We start from the raw sequence: 14,203 nt of genomic DNA, 5'->3' as shown, positions 1-14,203 counted from the left end.
GTGCTCGGATTACTTTTTATTTTATTTTATTTTATTTTATTTTATTGTTTTATTTATTTACTTTTACTTACTTACTTACTTACTTACTTACTTACTTACTTACTTACTTACTTACTTATTTGATTGATTGATTGATTGATTGATTGATTGATTGATTGGATTTGTATGCCGCCCCTCTCCGAGGACTCGGGGCAGCTCACCACATATATAAAAACAGAACAGTAATATAATCCAATTAATGCTAAATTTAAAAACAATTAAAAGAAAAACTTATCGGCCAATCATTCAACTATCATACTTAAGGCATTCAGTGGTCAGGGAAAGATGTCAAAGTCCCAAGCCTGGCGGCAAAGATGAGTTTTTAAGCTCTCGGGATTAAACTCTGATCAGGTTTTTTTTTGGGAAAAATAATATTTTATTAAGTATATACAGTAATCCTTTGCTACTTCATGGTTCATCTTTCGCGGATTCGCTATTTCACAGGTTTTCAAAGGGGGTTTAAATCCATTAAAATTCATAAAATTCTTCTACAGTACTCCTGTACTCTGTTAAAGAAACTAGTAGGACATCACATGTAGTTCCAGCTGAGAAACATTATAGAATGACTGTTTCATGCAAAGGGTGGGTTTTAAAAGTCCAAATACTCATTAAATACATTAAAAATATCTTTCCTCTACTTCACGGAAATTCGTTTCTTACGGGGGGTCTTGGAACGCCTCCCCAGCGGAAAAATGGGGGATTACTGTATATATTAAAAAAAGAGACAAAGAAATAATCAAACATACAAACACATAAGAGCATATATACTGTACAGTGATCCCTCGATTTTCGCGATCTCGAGCTTCGCGAAACGCTATATCGCGATTTTTCCCACCCGATGACGTCACTCTCTTCCTTTCTCATCTTCCTTTCTCTCTCTCTTTTTCTATCTTGCTTCTTCCTCTCTCACACTCTCTTCCTCCTCTCTCATCTCTTTCTTTCCTTCTCTCTCTTTCTCTATCTCTCCCCCTCTTGCTCTCGAGCGGTGGGCGGGCGAGCGGCGGGCGGGCAGCAGCGAGGAGCCGAAGATCGGGGTTTCCCCTTTGCGTGGGCGGCGGGGAAACCCCGATCTTCGGCTCCTCGCTGCTGCGGCGCTGCCGAGCAGATCAGCTGCTGGGCGGCCGAAGAAACCTTCCCTGGGTCTTCCCCGCCGCCCACGCAAACTCCACCATCTGCGCATGCGCGGCCATGGAAAAAGGGCACGCATGCGCAGATGGTGTTTTTACTTCCGCACCACTATATCGCGAAAAATCGAGTATCGCGAGGGGTCTTGGAACATAACCCTCGCGATACTCGAGGGATCACTGTATACCTATTTACATCTATAGTTTGCGCATTCACTTATAATTCCATCTTATATGAATATATATTAATATAAAAGACATTTAACATGGTTGAGATGCCTTTTATATATTAATATAAAAGACATATAGAGGTAGGTGTATGTACACACACGCACCTACAGCTCTTCAAAAATTGTATACATTCGACCTCATTTGCTGCGATAAGAAAAACATACCCAGAAGGGAAAAAAAGAAAAAAAAAATCAATTTTTTTCCTATCGGTTCTGGGAACCTGACAAAAATTATTTTACCTGTTCCGATTCCAGAAAAATGGTTGTCCAGTCTCTTCTGAAAAGCCTCCAGCGATGGACCCTACACAACTTCTGGTGGAAAGTAGTTCCACTGGCTGTCCTAATCATCAGGAAATTTCTCCTTAATTCTGGGTTGCTTCTCTCCTTGATTAGTTTCCATCCGTTGCTTCTTGTCCTGGCCTTTGGGTGGAAACCCCCCCCCCCTTCATTTGGGGCAGCCCCTCAGATTGGTGCTTGTCATTGAGGCTGTCTGTCCCTGATGGCTGGTTAGCGCCCCCCCTCCCCCGTCCCTCCGCGGGGCGATTAGAGAAAGAGGCTTTGCGCCACTCCTGATAGAGTTTTATTAGCCGGATAAACGAGCTGTCATCTGGAAATTTATTTCCACTGGGGATTTAGTCTGTGGCTGGGCTAATAGATGGCGGAGATTTGAATTTTAATGGCTGATGCCCTTCAGCCTAATGAAGTAATTCCTCTTCTCTGGTGGGAGGGAGGGCAGGGTGGATCAAAAGATGAACAGCTTTCTCCCACGCAGACCCTCCAAATGAGTGGCCGTGCCAAAGGACAGTGGCAGGAACTGGGCTTGGCCGGTCCAGTGAAGAGAAGGGCCAGGGAGACATGAGAGCAGTGTTGCAATATGCACTGCTCAAAAAAGGTAATATATTGTTAAACAACACAATATATGACTCCAAGTAAATCAAACTTCTGTGAAATCCAACTGTCCACTTAGGAAGCAACACTGGTTGACCATCAATTTCATCTGCTGCTGTGCACATTAAACTTTGTACAGAACAAAGGATTCAATAAGAATATTTCATTCATTCAGATCTACATAGAAACCTACAAGATTGATGGCAGAAAAAGACCTCCTGGTCCATCTCGTCTGCCCTTATACTATTTCCTGTATTTTATCTCAGGATGGATCTATGTTTATCCCAGGCAGGTTTACATTCAGTTCCTGTGGATCCTTCCTTCCTTCCTTCCTTCCTTCCTTCCTTCCTTCCTTCCTTCCTTCCTTCCTTCCTTCCTTCCTTCTCTTTCTTTCCTTCCTTCTTTCTCTTTCTTTCCTCCTTTCTTTCCTTCCTTTCCTCCTCATTCCTAGAAACATAGAAGGTAGAGGGCAGAAAAAGACCTCCTGGTCCATCTCGTCTGCCCTTATACTATTTCCTGTATTTTATCTCAGGATGGATCTATGTTTATCCCAGGCAGGTTTACATTCAGTTCCTGTGGATCCTTCCTTCCTTCCTTCCTTCCTTCCTTCCTTCCTTCCTTCCTTCCTTCCTTCCTTCCTTCCCTTTCTTTCCTTCCTTCTTTCTCTTTCTTTCCTCCTTTCTTTCCTTCCTTTCCTCCTCATTCCTAGAAACATAGAAGGTAGAGGGCAGAAAAAGACCTCCTGGTCCATCTAGTCTGCCCTTATACTATTTCCTGTATTTTATCTCAGGATGGATAGATGTTTATCCCAGGCATGTTTACATTCAGTGACTGTGGATTTACCCACCACGTTTGCTGGAAGTTTGTTCCAAGCATCTACTACTCTTTCGGTCAAATAATATTTTCTCATGCTGCTTTTGATCTTTCACCCAATCTAGGATGTGGGTTTTTTTTTTTGAGCAGTGTATATTTGAGAAGCTGTCCCAGAGAGGAGGGTGTGTGTGTGTCAGGCTGTTTCCCAAAGCACCCGAAGGCCAGACAAGGAACCATGGATGGAAGCTGACCAAGGAGAGATTCAACCTGGAAATAAGGAGGGATTTTCTGATGGTGAGGACACTCAAGAAAAGGAATAGCAGTTACCTTTGGAAGTTCTGAGAGCTTCATCACGCAAGGCTTTCTGGAAGAGACTGGGCTGCCATTCATGAGAAAGGGTGTAGGGTCTCCTGCATGGGGAGGGGGCTGGACTAGATGACCTCCAAGGTCCCTTCCAACTCTGTTAATCTGATGGTAACCAGCGAGATCCTGCTAGGAATGCTATGCAGGGGTTTATCTGTTTGTATTGTTAATTGTTTTCTAACTGTTCTTAGAGGGTTTTTTGTACTATTATTGAATAGAATACAGTAGAGTAGAGTAGAGAGCATCTGCACCAAAGACAGATTGCTCGTGTGTTGTGGTTAGCTCTGGCCCAGCTCCTGCCCCAAGGACTGTGGATGTGGGGGAGACATCCATCTGCTGCAGGCCTGTTTTGCCCCCGGTGGAATCTGATGATGAAGGCTCCTCTGACCAAGAAGACATGAGTGACAGGGAGGAGGAGAGTGTGGCAGACAGCTCAGAAGGAGATCAATTCTCTAGCTCCTCCTTGGATTCGGAACAAGAGTTAATGATACAGCCACGCATGCGGAGAGCGATGCATAGGCAGCAACAACTGAGAGATTATTATCAAAGAAAATGAGGCCACCTGTGGTTGGGTGAGGCTGTGGTCATTAGTGAGGCTGCTATAAAGAGCAGCCTGTGGGTTTGGCCATTGTGGAGGATTATCTGATCGTTGTGTTTCCTGACTGCTTTACTGACTTTGACCTTTTGTGTGCTGATTTTTCCCCGCTTTGAAACTAAACCAGAGCAAAGTGTGTTTCACTTTGTGAAAGAAGAAGGACTGTGAATTGCCTCACAGCTGCAAGCTAAGTATCACAGAACTGATAAGGGACTTATACAAATTACCAGTTTGTTTGGAGACAAGTGCTCTTTGCTATCCCAAAAGAGGGCTTGGTTTAAGGGAATTTTCATTATAAAGAACATTGTTTTGAATTCGTGTGTGTGTCTGAAATTTGTACCTGTGAATTTTTGGGAGGAGTCTACCAGAGAGCCCGACAGAACATTGTGTGTGCAATCACACTTGGACAGTGAAGAAATTCTATTCCACTCTGTTCCGTTCTATTCTATTCTATTCTGTGCAGAAGCCAAATCTCTGGCGGGGGTGAGAGCTGTGTGCGCACCCCACATGTCCCCACTGGGAGGGCGCACCAGAGAGTGTAACCTGGAACCCATTGCTGGTGGCGACCCACAGTTGAGAGCCGCTGCTCTAGAAAGAGTGCCGAGAGGAGAGCGGTGGGCACCGACGGGGAAGGTAAGTTCGAGCTCAACCGTGGATTCGCTCACCTTGTACCATCGGACCTGGGGCTGAAGCCCAGCGGGGATGAAGCTCTCCACATCTGGGCAGGTGAGGTTTTGTTTGACCCGGTCGTAGTACATGAGGACCTCTTCCGGCTTGACCGCTTGGCTGAGGCAGGAGCCGGGGTCTTTGTGGACCACCTCCAAGGGGACGGCAATTTTGCTGCAGTAGGTGGTGTTTCTGCGAGGAAAGGAGAAGAGGGGGGGTGTCACCGAGGGATGCCGATGGGGGCCCAAGAGACACAACGGTAGTGGTCACGTGTAGCACGCTAAGTTTAAGACTTAGCAAATATCGCCCTAGGAAGCCTGGGGAACTCCAGGCCACAAGAGAGCCTCGGCGGTGCAGTGTTTAGAGTGCAGTACTGCAACTACTTCTGCTGATCACCAGTTGGCAGCAGTTTGGCAGATCGAATCTCAGTAGGCTCCAGGTTGACTCAGCCTTCCATCCTAACCCTAACTGTGGTCGTAGGTCGAGGGCTACCTGCCTCCCCAAGTGGCCCCCAGTCCCTTCTCTGCTTCCTCGCTAAATATTCCTGCTCACAACAGAGCCTCCATAATTAGAAGGGAATAAACATCTGATCCAGGCAGGCCAATTAATCTGCAGCTGCAATTTTTCCACCCGTCGGTGTGTGTAACTCACAATCTTTGGCTCCCCAGCCTCTGTCAAACACAATTACCTCGGTCCATGAAACGTTAATTTTTAAATCCATATAATCTAACACTGGCCGCAAATCACTTGAGATCCCAGCCGAAAACACGTCCTTCTCTCTCTCTCTCTCTCTCTCTCTCTTTCTCTCTCTGCATCGGCACACGTTTCGAACTCTTGTCTAACCTTGGTTTGTTCTCCATCTTTATCTGCCTTTATATTGATATGGGATGGGGCGGCATACAAGTCACATGCACTAAAGCTGGGAACATGGTTAGCACAGTACTTGGTTAGGGCTGGATAGAAACTTATTTGGAGCAAGTTAGAGCAATGGAAAAAACCCTGCAAAGACTTGAGGCTTGGAAAACATTCTTCACAAAGAGTAACAATGAAAGAACCTGCAAGGGAAGAGCTGGGAAGATTGTTAGCAGCTAGTTAGGGCTGAGGGGGGGAAAAGCTTCGGAAAAAGTTACATTCAGAGTATAAAATGCACCTGAATTTTCAGTCTCTTCTAGGGAGGAAAATGTTGTATCCGAAAGATACAGTAAAATAATGAAATGAAATAAAATAAAAAACCTGTTCACAGCACCACATCTGCAATACTGCATCCAGTATTGGTCACCACAATACTATAAAGATGTTGAGATTTTGGAAAAGGCACAAAGAAGACCAACCAAGAGGACATGAGAACCTAAGAGGAGCCCTGCTGAATCGGGCCAAAGCCCATGGAGTCCAGCATTCTGTGTCCCACAGTGGCCCCCCAATTGTCCATGGGGCTCTTGAGCAGAAAGAGAAGGCAAGACCCTCTCTTTCCATTTGATCCCCAACAAATGGGACCCAAGGGAACCCTGCCTGCCTCAACCCACATAGAGGCGGCACTTGGACATCCGTTGCAATAACCACCTGTGATACACTTGGCATCCCTGAATCTGTCTCATCCTGCCTTGAATCTCTCCAGGCTGACAGCTGTCATGACCTCTTCTGGAAGGGAATCCCATCAACCAAGGACCCTCTGGGTGAAGAAATATCTCCCTTGATTTGTCCTCCCTTTCTCACCTGTGAGCTTTAGGGAGGGGCCCCTCGTCCTAGTATTGTGGGAGAGAGAAAAGGGTTTTTCTCTATCCACCTTTTCTATCCCCTGCAGGATTTTATTCCCTTCGATCAAGTCAACACCGTCTTTCAAGGCTGAAGAGACCGAGGTGTTGCAACCCGGTGTCATAAGGGAGGGGCTCCATTCCCTTGATCGTTCTTGTTGCCCTTTTTTGCACCTTTTCCGGTTCCATTCTATCCTTGAGGTGAGGTGACCAGAACTGTACACAGGACCCCAAGTGTGGCCTCACTATCGATTGGTACAGAGGCAAAACAACACTTGCCGACTTATTTTCGATTCCCTCCCTAATCCTGCCAAGCATGGAATTCGCTTTTTTGACTGCTGCTGCACACTGGGATGACCTCTTCATTGAGCTGTCCACCAAAACCCCAAGATCCCTTTCTTGGGTTGTCTCAGGAAGCTTGGACCCCATCAAACTCAGAAAGTTGGGTCCCCATCAGTTGGTAGGTATAATTGGGTTTTTTTGCCCCGATGTGCATAACTTTGCACTTGTTTAGGTTAAAATGCATTTGCCACTTAGTTGCCCACTCACCCAATTTCGAGAGATCTTTCTGGATTAAAAGCCTGGAGACTAAAACCTAAAGAAGGGTTGCGGCTCTATTCTCAATTTAAAATCATGCACTTTATCTCAATAAGGGGACGTGGCCTTCTTTTAATCCCTGCTGGGCGTCAAACCATTTGTAATTTATTTTCATGCCTGCATTCCTTCCCCCTTCTCCTGGACTTAACTGCCATCCGTAACTAAATCCAAAAGTTCTCATCGTTCATCCCTAATAAAACTCTCCTAGCCTTTTTCCAAAACACCAAATGCAAAAGTTTTTTCTTGCATCCAAAGATCGCTCAAAAAATCAACCAAAGAAAAAGAAAGAAAATCTGCCTTGTGCTGCGGGAGCATAAAATGCAGGGGGGTGGGGAAAATCTCATTTTGCTCCTTTTAAATTTTTATTTATGAAATGTATAATCCACCTCCTCCTCCAGCATCCTTTCATGCAAAATTCAGCCAGGCTTTTTTTTCCCCTCCGCAGGCTTCAAAAACTCAATTTTTGCACACAAAAAGAGACCTAGGAACATTAAACGCGTGGGACGACGCTACTTCTCGTGTGGCACAGACACAACCTTAAATAAATCACCTGGTGGCCTCCCACCAATAAGGAACCCACCTCCCCTGTTTTATCTCTCACCCCAATTCCACTTGCAACCTTTCCCAAGCTTCTCCTCGCATTTATGACGACTTTCAATCAATTTTTTTCTCTCCCCCCCCCCTGGACCCTCAAATTTATTGCATTCATTTCAATGGCAGTGTTCGACAATTCATTTCCATATCAATATATTCCTCCCAGCTGTTCCCATATCGGTTCCCCTCCCTGGCCTCTCCTCTCTCAAATGTCCACTTCTATTTTTTAAAAAATAGTTTTTATTAATAATTTTTTTAAATTAAAAACAGTACAAAAAATACATTACACAAATGCATACATTTACGTGTAAGAAAAACAATAAAAAGAAAAACAAAGAATAACACATACAAGCAAAAGAAAAAATGATGTCCTAATATTAATTAATACATTTACACTTATACTATATACAGTGGAACCCCGACATAAGAGCTGCTCTACTTAAGAGCAACTCGAGATAAGAGCTGGGAGGGGAGAGATATTTTTGTTCTACTTACAAGCCCAAATTCGAGATCCAAGCGCCAAGGAGCTGTCTCCTGAAGCCAAACGCTAACTTCCGCGTTCGGCTTCAGGAGACAGCTGCGAAGCGGCGCGCGTGTTTTAAAAGGTTGCAGCCGGCCTGGGGGGCTCGGGGGGGTGCTTGCAGCTTTCTTTCTTGCTCTTTTTCTTTCTCTCTTTTACCTTCCCTTCCTCTATTTCTTCTTTTCTTTCTCCTTCCCACCTTCTTCCCTCCCTCCCTCCTTTCACTCATTCCTCTCTTACTCTCCCCTTTCATAAGTTTCCTTGCTTCCTTCCTCTGTTCCTGTCCCTTCCCCCTTTCTTCCTTCCTTCCTTCCTTCCTTCCTTCCTTCCTTCCTTTCTTTCTTTCTTTCTTTCTTTCTTGCTTTCTTTCACCCATTCCTCTCTTGATCGCTTAAAGCCGGTCCCTGGTGCAAAAAGGGTTGGGGACCTCTGTCCTACAGGATTGGGTGGCAGAGAAGTTGAACATATGTAAATTTAAAAGTTTAAGAAAGTTTACAAGTTAAGTGAAAGAAACTTCATTATTCATTTATATGTACATGTACATTTCTTCATTAAAAACTTGTCTTTCTGCATAATTTAGACTAACTTTGTGAGTTTTTTGAGGGCTGGAACCAATTAAAATTATTTACATTAATTCCTATGGGGAAAAGTCGTTCGAGATAAGAGCTGCTCGACTTAAGAGCCCAGGTCAGGAACGAATTAAACTCGTATCTCGAGGTACCACTGTATACTCTTAGGGTTTTCCTATGGCAATTCGTATTGACAAATTAACTATTGACAAATTAACTAATATGGTTATATACCTTGTACATTTCCCTATTTATTACTTTTTTCCGCCTTGCTAGTATCTTTCCTTAAATAAGCCCATTAATGCAAATAATTTTTCCAATTAAATATCGACATATCAAATTTGTTAGTCTATTATTAATTTATTTTTGTCCTTTGGCTTCCTTCCTTTCTTCCTTCTTCCCTCTCTTCCTCTCTCCGTCCCTCCCTCCCTCCCTCTCTCTCCCTTCCTCCTTCCTTCCTTTCCTCCTCCCTCCCTCCCTCCTCCTTTCCTTCCTCCCTCCCTCTCTCTCCCTCCTTACTCCTTCCCTCCTCCCTTCCTCTCTCCTCCATTCCTCCCTCCCTCTCTCCCCCTTCCTCCTTCCTTCCTTTCCTCCTTTCTCCCTCCCTCCTCCTTTCCACCCTCCCTCCCTCTCTCTCCCTCCTTCTCCTCCCTCCCTTCCTCTCTCCCCCTTCCTCCTTCCTTCCTTTCCTCCTCCCTCCCTCCCTTCCTCTCTCCTCCCTCCCTCCCTTCCTCCTTTCTTTCCTCCCTCTCCCTCCCTTCCTCCTTCCCTCCTTCCTCCCCCTCCCTCTCCTCCTCCCCCTCTCTCTCCCTCCTTACTCCTTCCTTCCTTCCCTCCTCCCTCCCTCCCTCTCTCCTCCATTCCTCCCTCCCTCTCTCCCCCTTCCTCCTTCCTTCCTTTCCTCCTTTCTCCCTCCCTCCTCCTTTCCACCCTCCCTCCCTCTCTCTCCCTCCTTCTCCTCCCTCCCTTCCTCTCTCCCCCCTTCCTCCTTCCTTCCTTTCCTCCTCCCTCCCTCCCTTCCTCTCTCCTCCCTCCCTCCCTTCCTCCTTTCTTTCCTCCCTCTCCCTCCCTTCCTCCTCCCCTCCTTCCTCCCTCCTCCCCCTCCCTCTCCTCCTCCCCCTCTCTCTCCACCCCTCTCCCTTCTAGTATTGATCATGTTCCCTAGTTGGGTCATGAGCATCTGTAAGGGAGCCCCCGAGCTCCAAGAGCAGCCAGGAGCCCCTCGTTTCAGCCCCGAAGCGACCACTGCCCTCCTTCCTTGAGGGGGCTCCCTTGGGTGACTGCCTCCCCAGGTGCCCCTCCCGGCCAGAGCTCACCTGAGCATGCAGGTGTAGTTGCCCGTGTCGTTGAGCAGGGCCGGGCGGAACCAGAGCGTGTCCTTCTCCTTGCTGATGTGGTTGTCGGGGTGGCGGAAGTTGATGGGCTCCTCCAGGTCCTGGCCCTGCCCGATCCAGTACCAGATGAGGGTCAGGCCGGCCGAGTGGGCAGTGCTGTAGTTGTACTTCACAAAGGCCACAAAGAGCGGGCAGAGGATCTTGGCCGGCTCCCCGCTGTACACCGGCTTGTGCTTCATGGTGTCCACCCCCCAGTCATCGCAGCGCTCTGGAACGGACAGGCCCCCCCCCCACAAAAAAAGAGGATTAAATGCCGGTCCCCTACTTCAGATACAAATCCCTTGTGTGTCCAATCACACTTGGCCCATAAAGAATTCTATTCTATTCTATTCTATTGAAATGTCTCTTTTTCTTTTATGTCCACTGAGAGCACCTGCACCAGAGACAAATCCCTTGTGTGTCCAATCACACTGGGCCAATCAAGAATTCTCTTCTATTCTTAATTTCATCCCCCCCCCCATACCCTCCATGAGAGCGAGTGAGCCGACCCCAAACCCCAAGAGGGAAACGCAATTAGCCACACGCCTTGCAGCTAAGCCCAGGCTTAATCCCTGCTTTGGATGCAGCCCCCCGTCTTGTGACAAGGGGAAGCGGGGGGGGGGGAGGATGGAAGAATCAGGGGGAAGAGGCCAGGAGCAAATCCTTGAGCTGAGTTCCCAGGCGAGGCTGTGCACGAGACAACAACCACAACCTCAAGAGGAGTGGGGGCCCAGGGCTCAGTGGGTGGGGGAGAAATTAAGGAGGGGTGAAGAATGGGGTCTCTCTCTCTCCTGGAAATTTGGATGGTGGGGGTCAGATTTCTATGCCCTCAGAACAGCTGCAGCCTCTCTGGAGGCCCTTAAAAGCTCAGAGCTGGAAAGGGACCTCAGAGGTCATCACATCCATCCCTGGCAGGATTTACTCCAGCTTCCCACCTCTGTGGGAAACAAGCCCCTCCACCCCATAACTCATTCCAAGAATGGAGTGTTTTTCCAGGGTCTCATCTCTAGGGAAACTTCAGATTCATTTAACAACAGCTGGTTTAACAACAGCTGTCAGTCACTTAACAACAGTGGTACAGATGTTTGTAAAACGGGGGCAAAACTCACTTGGAATCTTCTCTTGCTCTGTCTTGCTCAGCAACAGAACCTTTGGCCTCTATCGTGGTCATAAGTCAAGGACTTAATTGTAACTGTACTCAGATGCAGCAACGAAGAGGAACTGGGATGGTTTGGGGAAATAGGAAATCCAATAGTTGACGTAGCCTGCAGGGCTGCACTCTAACCAATGTGCCTCCCCAGCTCCCTCCCTCCCTCCCTCCCTTCCTTCCTTCCTTCCTTCCTTCCTTCCTTCTTTCCTCCTCTCCTTCCTTCCTTCCTTCTTTCCTCCTCTCCTTCCTTCTTTCCTTCCTTCTTTCCTCCTCTCCTTCCTTCTTTCCTCCTCTCCTTCCTTCCTTCCTTCCTCCTCTCTTTCCTTCCTTCTTTCCTCCTCTCCTTCCTTCCTTCCTTCCTTTCTTCCCTCCCTCCCTTTATTTATTTATTCATTGGATTCTCCGCAGACTCAGGGCGGCTCACAAAGTATTTTTTTAAAAGTACAATAATACATCTAAAATGCAATGAATATAAATAACTAATCTGAACCCATTCTAAAAAGGCGAAAACATTTGCCCAATGGTGGGAAAATGACGACATACCTCAAGATGGTTTAATACTAGAAAAAATAAACTGTGTGCAGAAATGACCCAACTAAGTCTGGAACTTAGAAATAACGATGTGTCTTTATTTCATAACTGCTGGGACCCTTTTACCACTGGTTAGAAAAAAAGAACAATCCGCTCAACAACTGTTAAAAAATTCTTTATATATAAAGATAATTATCTGGTGTTTAAATTATTTCAATGGATGAGATATAGATACATGTCAAAACTAAGCTTATCTATTTAAAACCTCTTTTTCCTGTCACACTCAACTCTTCTTTTTATCTATCTATAATTTAGATTATTAGTTATAGTGTCAGGGGCTACAGAGAATATTTACAGTTCATATTCTCAATACACCCGCCCGACTTTTACTCTTTATTGTATAATGTACATTGTTTATTGTGTATTTTTTGTTTCTCCTTTTTGCGATTCTTTTTTTTCCTTTCTTTTTTTCTACATGTTTGTATTGTCACTTGTATTGTCATTGTACTTACTGTATTGATTCTTGTAAATAAAAATGTATATGTATAAAAAAATAAAAAATGAAAAGGCTAAAACACTGAGAGAGCTCTTTCCACTCGTCCTTCTCTCCGAGGGGCAGAGATATGGTGGCGTGAGATCATTTTTCCATCAGGTTTATTAAGAGGAGTGCAAGGTCCGGTTTCTTGGCTGGGCTGCTTCGGGCAATCTTCCCGCTTTCCAAAGCTAGCCTTCTGTTTCCCCTTAACAACGGCTTCTGTGTACCTGGATTCAATAGCAACCTCTCTAAATTTCCTTTTTAGCTGCCCTGAATCCCACAAGGTTGGGTGGTATATATTTATTTATTTTATCTATTTCTTTTGTCAAGTACAATATAATAATATTCATCACTCTGCTTAACAAATAATTTCCTCAACACTGTTAAACTACTATTACTACTAGTTTTTTCTCATCATTCCTCTCACCCATCTCCTCCCACTTATGACTATACCTTGTTGCTTGTATCCTAAGATTTTTATTAATATTGATTGTTTCTTCATTGCTTATTTGACCCCATGACAATCATTAAGTGTTGCAGCTCCTGATTCTTGACAAATGTCTCTTTTCTTTTATGTCTGCTGAGAGCATCTGCACCAAGACAAATTCCTTGTGTGTCCAATCACACTTGGACAATAAAATTCTATTGTATTCTATTGTATTGTATTCTATTTTTCTTTTATGTCCACTGAAAGCATCTGCACCAAGACAAATTCCTTGTGTGTCCAATCACACTTGGACAATAAAGAATTTTAAGCTCTGTTCTATATTTCTATACATGATACCAGTAAGAAAGAAACCTTAGGACAGGGGACGGAAGGCACTCTTGTGCACTTATGCACAGCCCTCACTGACCTCTGAGGAATCGGGAGAGGTCAACAGTGGAGAGTCTAAAGGTCAAGTTTTGGGGGTTAGGTGGTGATACTACAGAGTCTGGTAGTGAGTTCCAGGCATCAGCTACTCGGTTACTAAAGTCATATTTCGTGCAGTTTACTTTAAGTTTGTATCTGTTGTGTGCTGTTGTTGTGGTTGAAGCTGAAGCAGTGGTCTGAAAGGAAGGACGTTGTAGCAGATGATTTTATGGGCTGTGCTTAGGTCGTGTTTAAGGCAACGTAGTTCTAAGCTTCTTAAACCTAGGATTGTAAGTCTGGTTGCGTAGGGGATTCTATTGCATTTTTCTTAAAGTTTACCATTTTTTCCCCTGGAATTCCATTCCTGCTCCCGCCCCATTCAAAGGGTCTTCATCCCAAATGGCATAGCTAAAGGTCTGAACTGGAGAGTCTAACAGTAAAGATTTGGAGGGTTGGTGTTGAGTCTGGTAGTGCGTTCCAGGCATCGACTACTCAGTTACTACTTAGTTATTTATTTATTGGATTTATATGCCGCCCCTCTCCGCAGTTTGTATCTGTTGTGCACTCGTGTGTTGTTGTGGTTGAAGCTAAAGTAGTCGTTGACAGGAAGGATGGTGTAGCAGGTGATTTTATGGGCTGTGCTTCGGTCGTGTTTAAGGCGATGTAGTTCTCAGCTTTCTAAGCCTAGGATTGTGAGTCTGGTTGCGTAGGGGATTCTGTTGCGAGTGGAGGAGTGGAGGGCTCTTCTCGGAAAGTATCTCAGGACATTTTCTAGAGTGTTGATGTCCAAAGTGCGGTGTGGGTTACAGACAGATGAGCTGTATTCAAGGATTGGTCTGGCAAAAGTTTTGTATGCTCTGGTTAGTAGTGTGAGATTATAAAATTATAAACCAAAAAAAATAATTTAAATTAAATCCAATGATTCTCCAAGCTTGGAACCCATATACCTTTACTCTATATAGGAACCCATATACCTATATATACCCTTTAATCTCCGCTCTTTATCTGTGCTTTG

General features: G+C 45.2%; 1 protein-coding gene across 3 annotated transcripts in view; it reads right to left on the bottom strand.

The window, feature by feature from the left end:
- The window catches only part of IL1RAP (interleukin 1 receptor accessory protein), an 86,092-nt gene that overhangs the window by 29,180 nt on the left and 42,709 nt on the right, over window positions 1-14,203 (bottom strand). For all 3 annotated transcript variants that reach the window (XM_070753851.1, XM_070753849.1, XM_070753850.1), the window contains exons 3-4: window positions 10,066-10,351; window positions 4,718-4,910 (exon numbers count right to left, since the gene is read on the bottom strand). In XM_070753851.1, coding sequence (XP_070609952.1) covers window positions 4,718-4,910; window positions 10,066-10,351 — 479 coding nt within the window. The remainder of the gene's footprint in view (window positions 1-4,717; window positions 4,911-10,065; window positions 10,352-14,203) is intronic.

Source organism: Erythrolamprus reginae, chromosome 5, assembly GCF_031021105.1.
Source record: "Erythrolamprus reginae isolate rEryReg1 chromosome 5, rEryReg1.hap1, whole genome shotgun sequence".
NCBI lineage: Eukaryota > Metazoa > Chordata > Lepidosauria > Squamata > Dipsadidae > Erythrolamprus > Erythrolamprus reginae.
Note: the sequence above shows the minus strand (reverse complement) of the source record. Positions and strands in the feature narration are given on the sequence as shown.